Source organism: Natator depressus, chromosome 4 (assembly GCF_965152275.1).
Source record: "Natator depressus isolate rNatDep1 chromosome 4, rNatDep2.hap1, whole genome shotgun sequence".
Taxonomy (NCBI): Eukaryota; Metazoa; Chordata; order Testudines; family Cheloniidae; genus Natator; species Natator depressus.
In genome coordinates this window covers 87,570,511-87,593,782 of record NC_134237.1, presented here as the reverse complement: position 1 = coordinate 87,593,782, position 23,272 = coordinate 87,570,511, and the positions used below count along the sequence as shown (strand labels likewise).

General features: G+C 44.2%; 1 protein-coding gene across 2 annotated transcripts in view; it reads left to right on the top strand.

Moving 5' to 3' along the window:
• TRMT9B (tRNA methyltransferase 9B (putative)) overlaps positions 1-23,011 on the top strand; it is a 46,781-nt gene extending 23,770 nt beyond the window's left edge. The window contains exons 2-4 of one of the 2 annotated variants that reach the window (XM_074951355.1): positions 1,681-1,835; positions 13,805-13,978; positions 17,548-23,011. In XM_074951355.1, coding sequence (XP_074807456.1) covers positions 1,681-1,835; positions 13,805-13,978; positions 17,548-18,569 — 1,351 coding nt within the window. In that variant the 3' untranslated portion in view covers positions 18,570-23,011. Of the gene's footprint in view, positions 1-1,680; positions 1,836-13,804; positions 13,979-17,547 lie in introns of those variants that run through there. The other variant, XM_074951356.1, reaches the window with a different exon arrangement.
• Positions 23,012-23,272: the final 261 nt, after the last annotated feature.

Here is a 23,272-nt window from a genome sequence, read left to right as displayed (position 1 = left end):
ATGAGTTTGCTTTATAATCTTAGCTAAGATCCATATGGCTTTTAGCTTATGTGGTAGAGCAGAATTGGGCAAACTGTGGCCCGCGGGCCACATCCAGCCCGCGAAGGACCATCCTGCCCAGTCCTTGAGCTCCCAGCTGGGGAGGCTAGCCCCCAGCCCCTCCCCCACAGCTACACCGCCGCGTGGGCAGCGCTCTGGGCAGTGGGGTTGTGCGCTACTGCCAAGCAGCGTTGCAGCGTGTCTGGCTCCGGCCTGGGGGCACGGCTGCCAGACATGCTGCTCTGAGCGGCATGATAAGGGGGCCAGGGCCGGGGGGTTGGATAAGGGGCGGGGGTTTCCGGGGGGCAGTCAGGGGACAGGGAGCATTGGATAGGGGGTGGGGTCCCAGGGGGCGGTTGGGGTGGGGGTGTGGATAGGGGTCAGGGCAGTTGGGGGAAAGGGAGCAGGGGGCAGTTGGATAGGGCAGATGTTGTGGAGGGCGGTCAGGGGATGGGGAATGGGGAGGGGGTTGGATAAGTGTGGGAGTCCTGGGGGGGTCTGTCAGGGGGCAGGGGTGTGGATAGGGGTCGGGGCAGTCAGGGAACTGGAAGCAGGGGGGTTGGGCAGGAGGGTTGGATAGGGGGTGGGGTCCCTGGGGGGCGGTTAGGGGTGGGGGGGTCCTGGCAAGGGGGAGGTTAGGGGACAAGGAGCTGGGGGAGTTGGATGGGTCGGGGGTTCTGAGGGGGGCAGTCAGGGGGCGGGAAGTGGGAGTGGGCAGATGGGGGCGGGGGCCAGGCTGTTTGGGGAGACACAGCCTTCCCTACCTAGCCCTCCATGCAGTTTTGCAACCCGAGTGTGGCCCTCAGGCCAAAAAGTTTGCCCACCCCAGCAGTAGAGGCTCATGCACTAAGCTCCAGAGGTGGGTCTGTCGGCGTTACAAGTGGGGGCTCATCCGGGATTTCAACTGGGAAGACTCTGAAGCTCGGGATGCGCTCCTCAGCTACGGGAAGTATGTAATCCGCACACTTCCTAGGTGTGGTGTTCTGTCCCATCTAATGGCACCGAGACCGCTTAGAGAGAGAGGTTAATGAGTCTGCTTTACAGCCTTAGCTAACAGACAGTTGGCTTTTTGCTCATGCAGTAGAGGCTCATGCACTAAGCTCCAGAGGTTCCTGGTTTGATCCCGGCTGCCGACAACCGGGATCTGTCGGCGTTACACATGGTTAAAGGGTGTTAGTGTCAATGTCCTGGCCAAATTTCAATTCAGGTAATTATATTCTGCCTACCTAAATTTACCTACAGTTTCAATTGGATACAGTATTCTTTACTTTGTGCCCTAAACTATTGTGTAATGTTGTTGTGCATTGTGAAATCTCTGATGTGTTCCACCCCATAGATGCCTGCATTTCATTGGTAAAATTATCCTGTAAATATGAATACTGGTACACATGTTATTGCGGGATGCTCTTTGGGCATAATCCTATACCCACTGAAGTCAAAGGAAAAACTCCCACTGACTTCAGTGGCACAGTAACTGACCCTATGTGATGAAAAGGCATTTTATAAATGAGTCTTATAATTTTATAAATGTGAATGTATAGAGGCATGAGTTGTCAAATACTACAAACATTTACAACCTCTGCTACTACAATTTCTGTTCTGTATGTAATATTTGTCTGTTGTGTCTTATGCTGTGTTCAGGATGGAACATGAGGCTACTCAGCTGGAAAATCAGCATGTACATAGTGTGTATGAAAGCACAGCCTCCTGTTTTAATGACCTGCAAAGCAAAGCATGGCCTCGTGTTCGTCAGTTTCTGTTGGAGCAAAAGCCTGGCAGTCTCATTGCTGATATAGGTAAGTTACTGTATTTATTGAATGAAAAATCCTGTCATCATTTGTTTTACGCATTATGTTTATCATACTTGTCCTTGAAATCTAGTGTGTAGGGATATTCTTAACAGCATATGAGGTAATGGACATACAGTCCCCGAAAATCAAAGAAAATTGAGAGGAATGTGTTATCACATATCTTATTGCTCTATCAGATCAAAACTTCCCCTTTGCATGTCTACCCTTTACCAAAATACATACTGTTTGCTTTCTAAAACAGTGTGAAGTTCACGTTTTCAGTATTCAAACGTAATGGCCTTTCCCAAACTGAGGAAAACCAGGGGCGGATGTAGCCTCCCAGTTCAATGTGTGTGGGGATGGGGGCTCCAAGGAAGGAATGGGGATGTCAGAGAGGGCTGAGGCTTGTGAGGTTGCAACCCTTCCCACAGGGAGGCCGTGCCCAGTCCTGCCTCTCCCTGAGCTCCAGCCCCGCTTCTGGTGGGAGCAGTACTGCTGACCCCCACCCCTGCTCATACCTCCAGGCTGTCTGCCTGGCAGGTCGCCTCAGGCCCAGTGCAATGATGCCAGTGGCAGCAACAGTGGGATTGGAGCCCAGCTGGGATGGGCGAGTCACTCCCTACACTATCGATGGTGGGAACGAAGCCTGAGTGGTGCTGTGACGTCGTGCTCCAGGCTACAATACCCCTGACAGTGAAGGCACATGCCTACAAAGTGAGCATAATAATACTCCTGAGCATGGCCTGATGTACTCAAGAGTACTTCTGTGTATATTTTAATCAAGCCAGGGTTTATGATGCCTAAAAGATCCAGGCCTTGTGTAGAGTTTAGGGTTTTATTTTGTTTTGCTTTGTGCCAGCACAATTTTCAGTTATAATGTCTTTTCTCTTTGCAAAAGCTTGAAACTAAACCTGTGGACACTTTTTACTTTGCTCTAGTGTCTCCTGGACATCATGTCATCCAAAGGGGATGCCCTGCACATTAGGCTAGAGAGACAGGTCCAGATTCTCAAAGGTAGTTAGGTGCCAGTGGGAGTTAGGTGACTAACTACCTTAGAGGATCTGGCATAAGTGCCACACAAATGCACCAGTTAAGGTACTAAGAATATAGTTTCCAGATGAACAGGTCAGTATTTCTGTCTGTCCTGAGCATATTTATGAGCAATTCACCTGGTGTGAGTTCTCTCTGAGATGCATAACTTACCAGTAGTGTCAGGCAAAACTGGGAAAGGAGTTCGTGGTGGAGTTCACTTTTTTTGAACGGGTCCTAATCACAGAGATCTCAGAGTACTTTTATGTATTCATTTTTTTCTTCTTTTAAATATTTGAATGCTTTTGAGAGTAGATATGTTAATTGATAGCCTAGAATGCTGAAATCCTTTTTATTTAACAGGACATTCTTTGTTAAAAACTTTTGTTTGTTTGTTTTACACATAGCATACTAATGATAATAGGATGGGATGTCCCTTGGTCAATGATCCTTATATTGTACCGTCATTAGGATAACTTACTCAGCCTCTGACCTTGTAATTTGTTTACATAGGAATTGATTATTGCTTCTGTCACATGGTGGCTGCCCCTTCTAAAGGGAGATAGGTCTCAGCCCACCTGTGACCCAGCTATTTACCTCCTTGGGTGGAGAGTATGAATCGAGGCATGTGACAGGTGGTCATGTGACTGAACCAGGCCTCTGAGGGGGTAGAAACACAGAGACCTGTGAATAGCCAAGAGGGATGGCAGAGTAAAGTTGCAGGAAGAGAGTCTCTCCTGCAGTCATCCCAGAGGAAGGGAGTTATGGCTGGGTAGAAAGACCCAGCTGGAAGTTTTGTTTTTCTTTTGGGGAGAGACAAAGAAGGGAGGGCAGGCCTTGTGTTTTTTCCAGTGCCTTAGAGAGCAGTAAGACAGAGTACCTCAGGGGGGAGGGGCTGTGCCTTGCTTAAGAGCTTCTTGGGTTTGTTTTGGAACTTTGTTAATAAAATCAGATCTCAAGAAGGGCTGTTACTAGACTTGTGAAAGCCTCTTTTTAAGTTTATTGAGGAACCAAGGGGTAAACTGAGGCAGGGCACTGCAGAGGCATCCCCGCCATGAGGGGTGCATGTGAGGTGGCTGACCTATCATACAATCTTAGCCCTGGTCTACACTAGGACTTTAGGTCGAATTTAGCAGCATTAAATCGATGTAAACCTGCACCCGTCCACACGATGAAGCCCTTTATTTCGACTTAAAGGGCTCTTAAAATCGATTTCCTTACTCCACCCCTGACAAGTGGATTAGCGCTTAAATCGGCCTTGCCAGGTCGAATTTGGGGTACTGTGGACACAATTCGACGGTATTGGCCTCCGGGAGCTATCCCAGAGTGCTCCATTTTGACCGCTCTGGACAGCACTCTCAACTCAGATGCACTGGCCAGGTAGACAGGAAAAGAACCGCGAACTTTTGAACCTCATTTCCTGTTTGGCCAGCATGGCAAGCTGCAGGTGACCATGCAGAGCTCATCAGCAGAGGTGACCATGATGGAGTCTCAGAATCGCAAAAGAGCTCCAGCATGGACCGAACGGGAGGTACGGGATCTGATCGCTGTATGGGGAGAGGAATCCGTGCTATCAGAACTCCGTTCCAGTTTTCGAAATGCCAAAACCTTTGTCAAAATCTCCCAGGGCATGAAGGACAGAGGCCATAACAGGGACCCGAAGCAGTGCCGCGTGAAACTGAAGGAGCTGAGGCAAGCCTACCAGAAAACCAGAGAGGCGAACGGCCGCTCCGGGTCAGAGCCCCAAACATGCCGCTTCTATGATGAGCTGCATGCCATTTTAGGGGGTTCAGCCACCACTACCCCAGCCGTGTTGTTTGACTCCTTCAATGGAGATGGAGGCAATACGGAAGCAGGTTTTGGGGTCGAAGAAGATGATGATGATGACGAGGTTGTAGATAGCTCACAGCAAGCAAGGGGAGAAACCGGTTTTCCCGACAGCCAGGAACTGTTTCTCACCCTGGACCTGGAGCCAGTACCCCCTGAACCCACCCAAGGCTGCCTCCTGGACCCAGCAGGCGGAGAAGGGACCTCCGGTGAGTGTATCTTTTAAAATACTATACATGGTTTAAAAGCAAGCATGTGAAAGGATTACTTTGCCCTGGCATTCGCGGCTCTCCTGGATATACTCCCAAAGCCTTTGCAAAAGGTTTCTGGGGAGGGCAGACTTATTGCGTCCTTCATGGTAGGACACTTTACCACTCCAGGCCAGTAACACGTACTCGGGAATCATTGTACAACAAAGCATTGCAGTGTATGTTTGCTGGCGTTCAAGCAACATCCGTTCTTTATCTCTCTGTGTTATCCTCAGGAGAGTGAGATATAATCCATGGTCACCTGGTTGAAATAGGGTGCTTTTCTTCAGGGGACACTCAGAGGAGCCCATTCCTGCTGGGCTGTTTGCCTGCGGCTGAACAGAAATGTTCCCCGCTGTTAGCCACAGGGAGGGGGGAGGGTTGAGGGGGTAGCCACACGGTGGGGGGAGGCAAAATGCGACCTTGTAATGAAAGCACATGTGCTATGTATGTAATGTTAACAGCAAGGTTTACCCTGAAAGAGTGTAGCCAGTGTTTTATAAAATGTGTCTTTTTAAATACCGCTGTCCCTTTTTTTTTCTCCACCAGCTGCATGTGTTTCAATGATCACAGGATCTTCTCCTTCCCAGAGGCTAGTGAAGGTTAGAAAGAAAAAAAAACGCACTCGAGATGAAATGTTCTCCGAGCTCGTGCTGTCCTCCCACACTGACAGAGCACAGACGAATGCGTGGAGGCAAATAATGTCAGAGTGCAGGAAAGCACAAAATGACCAGGAGGAGAGGTGGCGGGCTGAAGAGAGTAAGTGGCGGGCTGAAGAGAGGGCTGAAGCTCTAATGTGGCGGCAGCGTGATGAGAGGAGGCAGGATTCAATGCTGAGGCTGCTGGAGGACCAAACCAGTATGCTCCAGTGTATGGTTGAGCTGCAGCAAAGGCAGCTGGAGCACAGACTGCCACTACAGCCCCTGTGTAACCAACCGCCCTCCTCCCCAAGTTCCATAGCCTCCACACCCAGATGCCCAAGAACGCGGTGGGGGGGCCTCCGGCCAACCAGCCACTCCACCACAGAGGATTGCCCCAAAAAAAGAAGGCTGTCATTCAATAAATTTTAAAGTTGTAAACTTTTAAAGTGCTGTGTGGCATTTTCCTTCCCTCCTCCACCACCCCTCCTGGGCTACCTTGGTAGTCATCCCCCTATTTGTGTGATGAATGAATAAAGAATGCATGAATGTGAAGCAACAATGACTTTATTGCCTCTGCAAGCGGTGATCAAAGGGAGGAGGGGAGGGTGGTTAGCTTACAGGGAAGTAGAGTGAACCAAGGGGCGGGGGGTTTCATCAAGGAGAAACAAACAGAACTTTCACACCATAGCCTGGCCAGTCATGAAACTGGTTTTCAAAGCCTCTCTGATGCGTACCGCGCCCTCCTGTGCTCTTCTAACCGCCCTGGTGTCTGGCTGCGCATAACCAGCAGCCAGGCGATTTGCCTCAACCTCCCACCCCGCCATAAACGTCTCCCCCTTACTCTCACAGATATTGTGGAGCACACAGCAAGCAGTAATAACAGTGGGAATATTGGTTTCGCTGAGGTCTAAGCGAGTCAGTAAACTGCGCCAGCGCGCCTTTAAACGTCCAAATGCACATTCTACCACCATTCTGCACTTGCTCAGCCTGTAGTTGAACAGCTCCTGACTACTGTCCAGGCTGCCTGTGTACGGCTTCATGAGCCATGGCATTAAGGGGTAGGCTGGGTCCCCAAGGATACATATAGGCATTTCAACATCCCCAACAGTTATTTTCTGGTCTGGGAATAAAGTCCCTTCTTGAAGCTTTTGAAACAGACCAGAGTTCCTGAAGATGCGAGCGTCATGTACCTTTCCCGGCCATCCCACGTTGATGTTGGTGAAACGTCCCTTGTGATCCACCAGAGCTTGCAGCACTATTGAAAAGTACCCCTTGTGGTTTATATACTCGCCGGCTTGGTGCTCCGGTGCCAAGATAGGGATATGGGTTCCGTCTATGGCCCCACCACAGTTAGGGAATCCCATTGCAGCAAAGCCATCCACTATGACCTGCACATTTCCCAGGGTCACTACCCTTGATATCAGCAGATCTTTGATTGCGTGGGCTACTTGCATCACAGCAGCCCCCACAGTAGATTTGCCCACTCCAAATTGATTCCCAACTGACCGGTAGCTGTCTGGCGTTGCAAGCTTCCACAGGGCTATCGCCACTCGCTTCTCAACTGTGAGGGCTGCTCTCATCTTGGTATTCATGCGCTTCAGGGCAGGGGAAAGCAAGTCACAAAGTTCCATGAAAGTGCCCTTACGCATGCGAAAGTTTCGCAGCCACTGGGAATCGTCCCAGACCTGCAACACTATGCGGTCCCACCAGTCTGTGCTTGTTTCCCGAGCCCAGAATCGGTGTTCCACAGCATGAACCTGCCCCATTAGCACCATGATGCATGCATTGGCAGGGCCCATGCTTTCAGAGAAATCTGTGTCCATGTCCTGATCACTCACGTGACCGCGCTGACGTCGCCTCCTCGCCCGGTAGCGCTTTGCCAGGTTCTGGTGCTGCATATACTGCTGGATAATGCGTGTGGTGTTTAATGTGCTCCTAATTGCCAAAGTGAGCTGAGCGGACTCCATGCTTGCCTTGGTATGGCGTCCGCACAGAAAAAAGGCGCGGAATGATTGTCTGCCGTTGCTCTGACGGAGGGAGGGGCGACTGACGACACGGCTTACAGGGTTGGCTTCAGGGGGCTAAAATCCACAAAGGGGGTGGCTTTACATCAAGGAGTAGTTCAGGCAGGACTTCACGGAGGGTTCCAATAAGAAATGGTGCACCTAAGTTATTGTTCTTATTGGAACAAGAAGGTTAGCCTGGCCTCTGATTGATACATGGCTAGATCTACCTCGCCGCACCTTCTCTGTGAGTGACTGCAGTGTGACCTAGAGGAATGAGTCCCCTAGACAGGGGAGAAGGCAAATGAGTACAAAACAAATCTGGTCTATTTCTTGTTTTGATCCACTCCATCTATCTTTTACATCTTTGGCTGGCAGCAGACGGTGCAGAAGGACTGCATGCCATCCACATCTCATGGCTGCTCGGCAGAAGACGGTGCAATAGGACTGCTAGCAATCCATATTGCCTGCCTGCTCACCATAAGACGGTTCAATAGGACTGACTGCTGGACTAAAGAGAATGACCTGGTCAAGTCACTAAAAATTTAGTCCCTGCGCCCATGTCTGCCCAGGTGCTCCTGATCGACCTCACACAGGCGACCAGGAACACCTCGGACATGACGAGGACGGCTACCAGTCGTACTGTACCGTCTGCTGCCAGAAGGCAATGGGTTGCTGCTACTGTGTAGCAATGCCGTACCGCGTCTGCCAGCACCCAGGAGACATACGGTGACAGTTACCTGAGCGGGCTCCATGCTTGCGGTGGTATGGCGTCCGCACAGGTAACTCAGGAAAAAAGGCGCAAAATGATTGTCTGTCCTTGCCTTCACGGAGGGAGGGAGGGAACGGGGGCTGGACAATATGGACCCAGAACCACCCGCGACAATGTTTTAGCCCAATCAGAGTGCTCCATTGTGACTGCTCTGGACAGCACTCTCAACTAGATGCACGATTGTTTGCCGTTGCTCTGACGCAGGGAGGGGCGACTGAGGACACGGCTTACAGGGTTGACTTCACGGAGGGTTCCAATAAGAAATGGTGCACCTAAGTTATTGTTCTTATTGGAACAAGGAGGTTAGCCTGGCCTCTGATTGATACATGGCTAGATTTACCTCGCTGCACCTTCTCTGTGAGTGACTGCAGTGTGACTAGAGGAATGAGTCCCCTAGACAGGGGAGGAGGCAAATGAGTACAAAACAAATCTGGTCTATTTCTTGTTTTGATCCACTCCATCTATCTTTTACATCTTTGGCTGGCAGCAGACGGTGCAGAAAGACATATTGTCTACCTGCTCACCATAAGACGGTTCAATAGGACTGACTGCTGGACTTAAGAGAATGACCTGGTCAAGTCACTAAAAATTTAGTCCCTGCGCCCATGTCTGCCCAGGCGCTCCTGATCGACCTCACACAGGAGACCAGGAGTACCTCGGACATGACGAGGACGGCTACCAGTCGTATTGTACCATCTGCTGCCACAAGGCAATGGGTTGCTGCTACTGTGTAGCAATGCTGTACCGCGTCTGCCAGCACCCAGGAGACATACGGTGACGGTTACCTGAGCGGGCCCCATGCTTGCGGTGGTATGGCGTCCGCACAGGTAACTCACGAAAAAAGGCGCGAAACGATTGTCTGCCCTTGCTTTCACGGAGGGAGGGAGGGAGGGAAGGGGGGACTGACGATATGTACCCAGAACCACCCGCGACAATGTTTCAGCCCCATCAGGCATTGGGATCTCAACCCAGAATTCCAATGGGCAGCGGAGACTGCGGGAACTGTGGGATAGCTACCCACAGTGCAACGCTCTGGAAGTCGACTCTAGCCTCGGTACTGTGGAAGCACTCCGCCGAGTTAATGCACTTAATGCACTTCTGTGGGGACACACACACTCGAATATATAAAACCGATTTCTAAAAAACCGACTTCTATAAATTCGACCTTATTCCGTAGTGTAGACATACCCATAGAATCATAGAATATCAGGGTTGGAAGGGACCTCAGGAGGTCATCTAGTCCAACCCCCTGCTCAAAGCAGGACCAATCCCCAATTAAATCATGCCAGCCAGGGCTTTGTCAAGCCTGACCTTAAAAACTTCTAAGGAAGGAGATTCTACCACCTCCCTAGGTAACGCATTCCAGTGTTTCACCAACCTCCTAGTGAAAAAGTTTTTCCTAACCTCCAACCTAAACCTCCGGCACTGCAACTTGAGACCATTACTCCTTGTCCTGTCATCTTCTACCATTGAGAATAGTCTAGAGCCATCCTCTTTGGAACCACCTCTTAGGTAGTTGAAAGCAGCTATCAAATCCCCCCTCATTCTTCTCTTCTGCAGACTAAACAATCCCAGTTCCCTCAGCCTCTCCTCATAAGTCATGTGTTCCAGACCCCTAATCATTTTTGTTGCCCTTCGCTGGACTCTCTCCAATTTTTCCACATCCTTCTTGTAGTGTGGGGCCCAAAACTGGACACAGTACTCCAGATGAGGCCTCACTTATGTCGAATAGAGGGGAACGATCACGTCCCTCGATCTGCTGGCTATGCCCCTACTTATACATCCCAAAATGCCATTCGCCTTCTTGGCAACAAGGGCACACTGTTGACTCATATCCAGCTTCTCGTCCACTGTCACCCCTAGGTCCTTTTCTGCAGAACTGCTGCCTAGCCATTCGGTCCCTAGTCTGTAGCGGTGCATTAGATTCTTCCGTCCTAAATGCAGGACCCTGCACTTATCCTTGTTGAACCTCATCAGATTTCTTTTGGCCCAATCCTCCAATTTGTCTAGGTCCCTCTGTATCCTATCCCTACCTGCCACCGTATCTACCACTCCTCTTAGTTTAGTATCATCCGCAAATTTGCTGAGAGTGCAATCCACACCATCCTCCAGATCATTTATGAAGATATTGAACAAAACCGGCCCCAGGACCGACCCTTGGGGCACTCCACTTGATACCGGCTGCCATCTAGACATGGAGCCATTGATCACTACCCGTTGAGCCTGACAATCTAGCCAACTTTCTACCCACCTTATAGTGCATTCATCCAGCCCATACTTCTTTAACTTGCTGACAAGAATACTGTGGGAGACCGTGTCAAAAGCTTTGCTAAAGTCAAGAAACAATACATCCACTGCTTTCCCTTCATCCACAGAACCAGTAATCTGATCATAGAAGGCGATTAGATTAGTCAGGCATGACCTTCCCTTGGTGAATCCATGCTGATTGTTCCTTGCTACAGCTTCATAAAAAGGAACTGCCCGCTTATTGCCTTATTACTAAATACTATTACAAATTAATACCATGTACATACAGTATCATGGGGCACTAGAAGGGTTAGAAATATTAAGTTGCATTCTGATGTGGAAATGTGAACTGTTGTATTCATTTAGATGGAATAAAGGGCCCAAAGAGTCAAAGGTATTAACATGACCCTGTCACTGTCCAACATTAAACAGTGTTAAAGAAGGTTCGTGGTTTGGTGCTTATATAAAGACCTCAGTCTGCTTAGTACCATGGCAAACATACTATAAAATTCATGCCAAAGGTTAGAAACTTACCAATAAAAACACACAAAAGGAAAAGAAACAAAACAAGGCAAAAAGCTTTGAAACTGAAATTGAGTGATGATGCAAAACAAACTTAAAACCTATCAAATGCTCTTTTGAAGAGGGTGAATATAGGGTTAGAGTCTCTTATTCTGCCAAACAGTCCTTCTTGGTGGGGAAGAAAGAGTTAGTTCTGTTGTTCAAATCTTAGTTGGGAATGATAGTCACCGTCCCGCTTTCGAAAAGCTGACAGACACCAGGGGAAATATAGCTTTTGTTGAGGTTCTGAGGATATAGGGTGGTTGCTCAGTCACTGATGGATGCATTGGGCTGGCTGATCAGCCACGACAGCTGTTGTTCTGGATCCTGGCTCACCTTTCTGATCAGGGACATCATCTCAGCTTCACTGGTCCTTCTCAGGCGAGCAGAGCTGGATTGGCCATCTCATCTCGCCATGCTGATGCTGTGCAATGCAGTTGATTTCAGGGTCAGGCAAAAAGCCAAGAGAGAGGTAGGACAGGAGGAATATAATGGGGAATGGAAAGGGACACACGAGGGAAGGGAGACAGAGCGGGATCTCACATGTATCAGGCTGGGATCCTCACTGATGACGTGATGGTGGTCCGCCTTCCCCGTAGGCTATTAAGGTCTGATGTCATGGCAACACTCCTGCTGCTGCAGCTGCTGTGATGGTAAAAGTTCCTTGTTCTCCCTCAAGCCTCTGTTTAAGGGTTTAATGGGTGGATTGGGCCATCCTCTAATTATTTTGCCCAACAATGAGGCCTAATTTCTGAAGCACCAATTTGGTCCATTGATTTCCTGTCCCTTATTCCTATTTTTTACCAGTCGTACTCTTAACAAAGTAGTTGACTGGTATCAGTAAAAATGTTCTGTTTAAAGTAATTCAGTCTGTCTCCTTCTTACAGCTTTTCTTAAACAATTTTATATAACAGGTCATTGTAGCAATTCATGAACCTCCACCCACTTTCCACTAGTCAGGCTCACAATTATTACAACAGAAGCATTTGTTGGTAGCACAACAGTATTTTTGGTTCCCTTATTCCAGAGTATGCACTGAGATTATAAAAACTCTTCTGCAAAAACTACCTGTCAAATAACTGAATTAAAGCATTTTAATCAATATACACACAATTTACATTTTAATTGAGTGTTACTGCTACGAACATAATCAATTATACTTTTGTTCTGATTTAACAACTCCCCCTCTCTTATTAACATGCATATCTTAATTTTTCATCTCATATTTTCTTTGAACTGCTTTAATATATTAGTCTCTTTCATTTCTCTTGAGCACCATTCTTAGGAATAATGCTGGATTTTTGCTCTAGCAATGTGCTCTTTTTTACCACTTTGAGTGTTCTGCTGTTCTCTCACAGTTACTGTGCTGTCTTTGTAGATAATGTTGCACATTATCATCAATGAAAGCAGCAGGGCTGCAAGCTGCAGTGCTGTTTCTAAAGATAACTCAGGCCTTTAAATTGAATTACTAAGAATAAAATGGTTCTCTTTGCCTAGCTGTTCCCCTGCCTCCAGGGTGTAAACTTTCAGATACTGTTCTCTACCACTGACCCATAACTGTGCTGAATGTTTCTTAATCTAATTTTGAAAAGTGCCTGTAATGCATATGGTATTGAAGAGCACTCTGGAATATTTCAGTGTAGAACAGCACTGATCCTTAAATATTTCTCAACATACTTCCAGGTAGAAGACACATTCTATAGATGCCCATTACACATACAAATGTGCAGTTGTAACTGATCAAAACAATAACAGAAAGAGGATGTGGCTGTAACACTGAAATAGTTCTTCGTTGCATAGAAACCATTGAACTTCGGTCATTTTCAAGTCTGTGTTTGGAGGTTAAAATTGTCCTCTCTCGTCTGTGCTGCAGATCCGTATTCAGCAGTGTGGGGCAAATCCTGCCCTTTCCTCTGCAACCACAGATGTCTCACTGGCAGTAGAACTGTTGCACAATGTGCAGGGCAATATTCCTAGGTTCCTGGAGGGGGGCATATATGACATGGAGCTTAGCTCAACAGTGGCTACAGGGTGGAGATCAGGGAGAGGGCTGAAGGAGCTGCTGCTTCATTGATCCTCCTGTTTGCTCCCTCACTCCTCATGAAGGGGCTGCATTAGGGATGTGTGCAGTAGCAACTGCGCTGCAGAGTAGTCCATGGCTTGTTGGGGGAGGATTCCTTTCTCCTCTACCTCCCCAGCCCATCCAAAGAGAAATCCATTGCGTAGTCTAGTTTTTAGTATGGGAGGAATTGGGTGCAGTTGCGTGTGCAGAAAATTTCCATTGACATCAGAAGGAACTGAATAAATATATACATTGTGGATCGAAGAGGAGAATTTTGGCCTTTAATTTTGTTCATGATTTATTGATGATCTGTACCACTGTGCCATGAATTTACAAAGCTTTCATGTTGCTGTTGTAGATACCGTTCCATGTCTGATTATGTGAATATATAATTTTACAGAGACAAAATGATTTCAGTGGGAATGAAGCAGGATCATTGCATTTTCTAGGATGGTTTTAAAATTAAAAGATTTACAGGAGTATTTTGGCACCAAGTGTTTTCACTTTTCCATGAGGGATGAGAGGTGGGGTGAAGGAATCTCATAATAGGTTGCTTCCTGTGTAATAAAGCTTATTGTTTTGTAGGATGTGGGACTGGAAAGTATCTCAATATCAACAGTCAGGTGTTTAATCTGGGCTGTGACTACTGTGAGCCTTTGATAAAGATTGCAAGGAAGAAAGGCTGTGAAGTCTCGGTATGTGACAACCTTAATCTTCCCCTTAGGGATCAGTGCTTCAATGCAATTATCTCCATCGGAGGTAAGAGAATACAGTAGAATGTTTGTTCTGTTCCAAAATAAACATGAAATATTTTGGATCGTTTTTTCAGTTGGTTCTTATATCTCATTGTCATGGTTATTTTTAAACCATGCAGCTATCTTTTAAATCTTATAAAATGGAGTTTCATGATAGGAAACTTGAGAACGAAAATATATTCAGTTTAATTTCATAACAATGACATTGACTAGGGAAGTACCATTTATTTTTGGTGGCCTTGTACATACTAGGAAAAAAGGTTCGTTTTTAATGTGCGTTAACTAATGTGTGTTAAAATCCTAGTGTAAGCAAGTCAAGTTGTAGTTTTAAAACATGTAGCTAGTCAAAGCAAACTCTTTCCCACACTCCCCGGGTCTACCTTGACCAACAACATATTAAATCTACAACTCACCTTAACTAGTGTGTGTTAAGAATATACATTTTTTCTGGAGCAGACATGGGGTAAAAGTTCAAAACCACCTAAGGAACTTAGATGCCTAAGTCCCGCTGAGTTTCATTTTTGACTATTTTCAGAGTAGCAGCCATGTTAGTCTGTATTTGCAAAAAGAAAAGGAGTACTTGTGGCATCTCAGAGACTAACCAATTTATTTGAGCATAAGCTTTCGTGAGCTACAGCTTATGCTCAGATAAATTTGTTAGTCTCTAAGGTGCCACAAGTACTTCTTTTCTTTTTGACTATATTACCCATGTCCTCCTGTATGTATAAATATAAGAGGAACAGATGAGGGAAGGGCATTTTGGACGATATTTTTAACAATATTCTTCCCTGGATTTATTTTACAAAGTTTTTAGTGCTAACCTACAATGCTGTTGTAGTTTGCCATATTATCACCACACAGCTGCTGACAGGTTCTTATAACAGAATAATGAAATATGGAAAAAACTGTAGCCCTCTCCTTCCAAGTGTATCTTAAGCTTCCTTCCTCTTCTCTCCCAGGTGCTTGATATCACTAATATTTGGAGTAGCTTTTTCCCCTCCTTGTGCCGGCTGGGTCCTGAGTTCTTTTCTTGATGCCTGGTGTTTCCATTCAGAGTGATTTCTCCCCATGCTTGAGAAAAAGGGTGCTGTCCCTTGAGAAATCCATGATAATACTACAAGCTGACAAGGAGAGTAAAGCCCAGTACACAGAAGCCAATAAAGTAACTAAAGCAAACCCCAGCGAAAGGGATAATACTCCCCAAATAACATCATAACAGAGGAGAGAACTTTATTAGGAAGAGGAAAATAGGATCTGGGGAAGGAAGTGATTAACTAATAATTAACCAACATTTATAAATAAGTCAATTCCTCACCTCCTAATGCTCACAAACTCCTCCCTAACACTTACCTGAGGTGGATGGTATGGCTGAGGTTGTGAGTCCTCAGATGGGGTCTGCAGGTGCTGTAGTGTTGCCCAGCTTAAACAAAAATCACTTTACTTGTTCTTCATCCCTAGTTGTGGCAGAGTTCTCTCCTGACTCCACTAGGGCTCAATGGTTCCCTGGTTTGGAATTGTCCTTGGGTCTTGGCTGGCTGTTGGTAGCTGGTGCCCCGTCAGAGCGCTTGCTCTCTCTCTAATCTGCTGGGCACTGCAATGCTAGAGCGACCTGATCCATACAGCTAGTGTCTCAGAGCAGTACAAAAACTCTGTCTGGAGGAAGAGCAAATTTAGCAGGAACTCCCTAAGCTGTGCTGTCTCTCCCTTAGCTTCCCAACCAAAATAAAAATGCCCTCTCTCTTTTTTTTTTTTGTTGGGCTTCCCTTTCCCCCATTAACTTGCCTGGGGCTGTACAGCCCTGACTTGTCTGCACAGGTTGTGTTGGCTGATTATCTGTTCCTTGTGATAGACAGAGATCAGATATCCATTGGCCTGAAATGTCTTCAGTATGAGACATACACTCTACTCTATGTCTCTATGTCATCTGATCTCAGTGTCTAAGAAACTCGGATTTTGTTGAAAGCAAGCTGGTTGAGCCTTGATCTATGTAAGTCTGAGATAGTACTGACAAAGTGGGGGGAGGAACCATTGATTGTGGGACCATGCTCACTGTTTGTTACTAGGCATAATATTGAGTCCTCAGCTGCTCCTAGTTGTCCAGTTAACATCAATAGGGTTTTATCATTAGCACTTGGCAAGAAGGTTGCACACTCATTTGCACATCTTACCCATGCTTTTTGACAAATTAAGACACAACTAACTGGGATGCACATATGATGATTGCAGTGTGCTTTACATGGGGCTACACCTTAAAACCATTCAGAAATTGTGGCTAGTTCAGAATATGGCAACTCAGTAAGAAGCACATTACTCCTGTACTCTGTGACCAGCTGATTTCTGGATGAAATTTAAGGTGTTGGCTTTCACATGTAAATCCCCAAGTGGTCTTGGTCCTTGCCTACCTCAGTCTGTCTCTTATACTATGTGATACATTAGTAGCTGTGAACAGGTGAGGTTCTTGAGCCAACAGAGCCCTTGTTCAAATTAGGGTAAGGCATTCTCAATGATGTGCGCTCAACTTCCTTTCCTTATTCAACCAGAGCCTGGAAATGGTGGCTTTCAGGTCATGTTGCAAAGTTTATTGGTTCTCCCAGGCATCTTCTGTGAAAGAGGAGAGTAGACTAAATGGGCGATTCAGTTCATGGAGAGGGATTAGCATGTTTTTAGTTTTTTATACTAGTCCAATTCATGTATTGTACAGATTTTTCATTAATATTTTATATATCCACCTGGAGCTTTGGATAGACATACTTTAAATGTACCTAAATTAAAACATATTATTTGGAAATTATATTAGTTTAGTATTCAGTCATCTTTGGTTATCATCCTCAGAACAATTTGCATATTTGAGATACTTTAATTTAATTAATCAGGAACCCAGTGGTTGAATGGGCCAGGGAGTCTCAACTACCCACTCGTGGCTAGAAGTGCTCCATTCCCGACATGATTAAGGCGAGATCTGGGCAGTAAATTCCATTTCATGAAGGATTTTGAGACTTCACAATCTGACTTTGTTTCAAATTGGAACAAACCTGTAAAATTCCTAAATTCTCCACAAAGGAAAATTCTGAAAAAAAATTCTTGTTTTGGACTGATTGACAAGTTTTGTTTTGATTTTGATTTAAAATGTTATATTATAATATTAAAAAGTTTAAAACAAAAATTAATTTGAAAATTAAAAATAAAAATGTTTCATTTTGAAAACATGGAAAAGCAACATTTTGACATTGTTGGAATTTTTTCAGTTTTTCTCCAAAGCGAAATTTCTGCAAAATTGACATGATTTTGCCAATGATTTCTATTTCGATGGAACTGCATTTTCTGATGGAAAATGGTTCTGTCAAAGTTTTCTGACCAACTGTAGTTAGGTCATGTTGGTAGGAAAGTATGGAGAAGGTTTGTACTGTTATTACCTTCTGCCGTACTTGTTCTGTGGCTAGATAGAGAATTTATGTTTCCAGCAATGTCAGTTGAAATCTTTCATGAGCACTAAATTAACTGAAGATTATTTTAAAAAATAAATAATGTAACAGTAGCAGTATTTAAGCTGAAATGCCTTTCCTTCCTTCACAGTGATTCACCATTTCTCAACTAAACAAAGAAGAATCAAAGCAATAAAAGAAATGGCAAGGGTATTGATACCTGGAGGTCAGATCATGATTTATGTTTGGGCTATGGAACAAAAAAATCGTCGCTTTGAAAAACAAGATGTATTTGTTCCATGGAATAGGGACTTGTGCTCCCGGCTTCTTTCAGAATCAAATCAGTCTGGACATAAGAGTGATCTTGAACATTCTGTAAAAAAACACCCACAGCAACTAGTAGGCTCTGAGTGCAGCTACCCAATTAATCTTAAACAGGAACTTGATACAAAAAGTTCCCAGAGTACAGACCATTGCTTAGCCAAAACCTGCTGCATGAAAATGTCTGAAGAAGAACATCGATTCTATAGTGCTCTAGGGAAATCTTTTCGTTCATGGTTTTTCTCCAGATCCCTTGACGAATCATCCTTAAGAAAGCAAACTGAGAAGATGAAATCTCTGAAGAATGTAGGAGGATGGGCAAACAGAACCATATCCATTCAACCGTCAAGACACTGCAGTTTAGACTTAGGTCACCGTGGGCCATTGTTAAAAGAGCAAAGTTTAGATGATGACGAAGTGTTTATGGAAAATGCATCTCTCAAAAAACCACAATGGATGACCGCTTCAGGTGTAATGAGGGATTTAAATGGAGAACACCATGGAGTAGTTCAGAGCAAGAATGAAGAAACATCTTTTCTGAGTGGTCCTGTGGAAGACAGGGACAACAACTGTACTTATAGTAAAGATGAAGATGGTAAATCTACCGCTAGCAAACTCTTTCAAAGAACTTCAACAACTGACTCCACTGATTCTATTTTGGATGAAGCAATGGCTGTTGGGGACCAGGTTGTTGACATATTGGATACAAAAGCCTTCATGCGTTATTATCATGTTTTTCGGGAAGGAGAGCTATGCTCTCTACTGGAAGAGAATGTGCCTGAACTTCATATTATTAGTTCTTGCTATGATCATGGAAACTGGTGCATTATTGCAGAGAAAATAGCAAAATAACTGCAAACTGAGCAAATAAAACAAAACTTAATTGAAAACTTTGAATGCTGCTCCTTGAAGGTGTTCTGTGGTGTTGTAATTGTGCAATATACAATGGAATTTGAGTCTCATGTAGTTGTGTTCCGTCTATTTCTGATTTTACTTTGTATATATCTATAAATACTGTGTATAAGAATGTAAGATGCAAGCAACAATACTTATGTTTTGTCAAAGATAGGCTTTTAAGAGTTTTATATTGCTTTTAGCAAATAATTCAGTTTTTAAATGTACTTTTGTAATTGAAAAATAAACAAAACATTTTTATAAGATAAGGATCAGGGCATCTTTTATGAGAAATATTTGCCCAATGTAAACTTAAAGCTTGGTACTGCAAACACTTAAGCATGTGTGTTAACTTTACTCAGTAGGGTCCTGATTCAGCAGTCCATGCTTCTTCAGCAAATAACTTAAGGATATGCTTAACTTTAAACATGTGCCTAAGTCCCAATGTGGACACATGCTTTAAGTTAAGCACATGCTTAAATACTTTGATGAATTGTGGTCTTCAGGATGGGCTACTCATAGGCATAAATGTTTGCATGATCAAGCCTTGAGTATTCTGTGCTTTGTGCTTAGCATTCTGGAGCAAATGGGACAGCTGCATTTGTTCAAGATTTTGGTCTTGGTTTTTTTAAAACAATCTAGTTCAGGCGTTCTCAAACTTCATTGCACCGCAACCACCTTCTGACAAAAAAATTACTACACAACCCCAGGAGGGGGACCAAAGCCTGAGCCCTCCCGATCCCTGCCCAGCTGGGTTTGGGGGACAAAGCCCACTGCCACGGGGTGAGGGGGAGGGAAGCCAAAGCCCAAGGGTGTCAGCCCCAGGTAGGGGGCCTGTAATCTCAGCACCACTGCCCAAGACTGAAGCCCTCAGGCTTTGGCCCCAGACAGCGGGGCTCGGGCTTTGGCTTCAGCCCCTGACCCCAGCAAGTCTAAGCCAGCCCTTGCGACCCCATTAAAACGGGGTCACGACCCACAGTTTGAGAACCGCTGATCTAGTTTATGCCTCAGAGCTAAGGGGTTGAGATTGAGTCTTATGTATTCTCTACCAAAAATACATTAATTTATTTTCTAAAGTTTTAAAAGTTTTGCTTATCTATAAACACTGTTCACTGAGACTAATTTTAATAACCGTTATTTACAAAGAGTACAGAAAATTAAACGTATGTGAGGTGTACATATTTTTGAGATAAACATGGGAGCACTATGTGAAATTAGTATAATTCTAGTGCATCTCTGCTTGGTTTAAAAGACAGATTTATCTGTAGTATTGGATCAGCTTATATACTTAGATGACAATATATACTTTCTTAAAGGTATCCTAAGAAATGTAGAAGAAATTAGTCAAGTATGTAAATAAAACATTACGAATCAAATAGCAAAATCCTTAAAATACATGTCTTCCATATTTTAAATGGGACATTAAAAGGTCCCTGATGCCTCTAGGTGCTGGAAACTAAAGAACCATTTTTCAAAGGGTTAGAGGATAACTCTGATGTCTTGGGCAGATTTCCCTCTCTTAGGTCTGAAATCTACACTTAAAACTTAGGTCAACCTAGCTATATTGCTCAGGGTTGTGAAAAATTTCATGCCCTGTGCAATTGTAGTTAAGTCGACCTCACCCCCACCATAAATGCAGCTAGTGAAAGAATTATTCCACTGACCTAGCTACCACAGCTCAAGAGGGTGGATTTACGATAGTGATAGAAAAATCTCTTCTGTCACTGTAGTAAGTGTCTACATTACAGCAGCATAGCTTCAGCACTGCGAGTCTGCCTCTATGGTGCTTGTAGTGTAGATATACCCTCAATAAAATACTACCTACGCTCTACGGTTAATTTTCTGACCAAGCACAGCATCCAATCACACTCACATTATAGTAGATTAGCCCACAGTTACTCACAGTGAGCACTACTTTACTCCTTAAGTAATTTGACTGATTTTGCTGGGACTACTCATGGAGTAAGGTGGTACCTCAGCTGGTGTAAATTGGCATAGTTCCATTGGCTTCATTGACTGTCCCTCTGTATTTGCAGCGGTTTAACTGAGTGTTATAATTTGACTTTGGTAATTAAGATGTCTGAGTAATTACTCAGTAAAGAACTTCAGATACTGTGTATAAGAGGAGTTTTAACAAGAGCAAAACTACTGTAATGCTTTTGAAATGTTACCCATTCTACAATATGTAAATTCATAGCTTTTAGCTTGTTCAGTCATAGACCCTGATGGAAGTAAAAGTGTAAATGTTTTATATGTAGCTGCCCTGGATATAAAGTTTAATAATATATTATATATATTCTTTTGCTAAAATGTATCTAAATAGACTGACTTCCATGGTTTTTCTTATTGTACCGTTTCTGTTCATTGTCATTTTCACTTTAGCGCTCTCTCTAGCCCAGTGATTCTTTAAGTATTTATCCACAGTGGAACAGTCATTGGGCAGGAGAGAGAATGAGATTGATTCTGTAGCCCACTGGTCAGGGCACCCGCCCTAGAAGTGGGAGTCTCTAGGTCCAACCACTTTTTCATTATTTATGCACAATGGAACAGCACCAACAGGAAAGACAGAGGAAGCCATACCTCAGAATATCCCATATCTCTGTGGTCAGTGCACTCTCCTGAGAGGTGGGACACCCCTGGTTAAATTCTTTCTCTCCCTCTGGCACATTCCAGGGTGTCTCCCACATTCCAGGCCTGTGCGCTAACCACTGGGTAAAAGTTATAGGGGGCATCACCACCATCTCCTCCTCCTGCTGTTTAGTACAGAGTGAGGCAGGCTCCAAACTCATTCCTGAAAGAATTGCCTTAGGTGCATAAGCGATCTGACTCCAGGAGAGTGATTCCTATTTGTTAATCACTAGCAGAGATAGGTACCTGCAGCAGGTGAGAGGGACAGGGCTTAGCACACCTAGTCTGGTTGGCATCTCCCATTGGCTAGCATGCTGGCTTTTTATGTGCATTCTTAGGTGCCTCTCTCCCCATGCATTGGATAGGGAGCCTACCTGCCTAACAGCTTTGTGGACTGCAGTGTTGTTCTTGAGATTTTCTAGGCACCTAAAAGTTAGGCATGCTGACTCTCAGCATTGCAACACCTAGGTCCGTTTGTGAATCGCACCCTGTGATTCTCTCTTATCATGAGAAACATGACATTTCCAAAAAAAACCCCGTGCGATCCCACTGCTTATTTGCTGAGGAGCATAGCTTAATGTGTTCAAACAAGTGGTGAAAACCATAGCAAAGCCCATTAATTAAGATTAAATAAATACAATTCCTGCACTACTTACTAAGATAAAACTCTGATTGATGTCAGAACTGCAGGATTTGGCCCTTAAAAGGCAAAAGTGAAGTTTGGATTTGTGACTTCTGTTTGGTAATAGAAAGTTCTAGACATAAAATTCTAGTCCCATTACAGCCAAAAACTGCCATTGACTTCGGTTGATTCCGAGGTCACCAACCTGTCCTTAACTGGTACTTTGAGATATCTTGATCAGAAGAGGAAAGATGCCCAGTTTCCTTCTGTTGAACTTAATATTTAACGTTGTCCGTCTGAATTGACTGATAATGGCTGCTATTTTAACTCTTAAAATGTGTAATTTAAACTGACACCTGCAATAAAAAACATATTACAATTGAACAAACTTATTTTTGATGGAACACAAAAATACAATATTTGATAAAATGTTGTTTTGCCTTTTTTGAGTAAATGTGAATATTTATAGATGCGAAAGCTATTGCTTTTCTACAAAAGACAATTCATTTACCTTCTTTAAATTGAAGAGGGCAATCGTTTTAAAAGCACAAATGGGTTATGAAAAGCTATAAATTTTGTAAAAGTGTTCATTTGTGATAAAGTGCTGGTATTCATGTTATTTGTGTGTGTACTTTAAAATGATACTCAGTTAAGAGATATGCAGTGTGTTACAGTAGCACAGGATTGATAATGAACAATCTGACTCTGTTCTGATTAAAAACCCTGGCCTTGATCCTGTAATTACATCTGTACTGAATTGTACTCACATGTGCACTCCATTGACTTGAATGGGTCATCTTTGGAGTGTAGGAATTTACTTGGTGTGATGCATTTGTAGAATTTGAGGCCCATATTTATACTTCAGTGCAACTTGGATGTTTCAGTGTTGCTAGTTTGATCAAATATACAGTTTTATATCTCTGTTGTGAGTTCTTGTTATGCTTATCCTGTATTAATTCCGGCAGCTACTCGTTATCGTAACTTGAATCTGCTGTGTTTAAATACTACACTGTAATCCTTTCTTAGTCCACATATAAAACTTCAGATATTAACCATCATTTGGCTGAAAAAAAATCTTGCTCCACTGAAATATTATTTAGTGGAAACATTACACAGTTTAAGATGCATTAATAAAGATGACATATTATCCACTGGAAACCGTGTCTGGGAACATTCTTACTGCCTGTCAAATCAGAGAAGTTCTTTGCTGTTAGAATCCCCCAGTATTAACTGGAACTTAGTCACACTTGCACCCATATGCTCCTATCTTCAGACCTTTGGAACCAATCTCTGAGGCATTGGAGAAAGATTACTGAGGCATTTCCTTGTCTACACATAGCTTTTGTACCAATTTAAATCAATAGAAAAATCAATTTAATTAAATTGGTGCAACTGTCTGGTGTTTTTACTG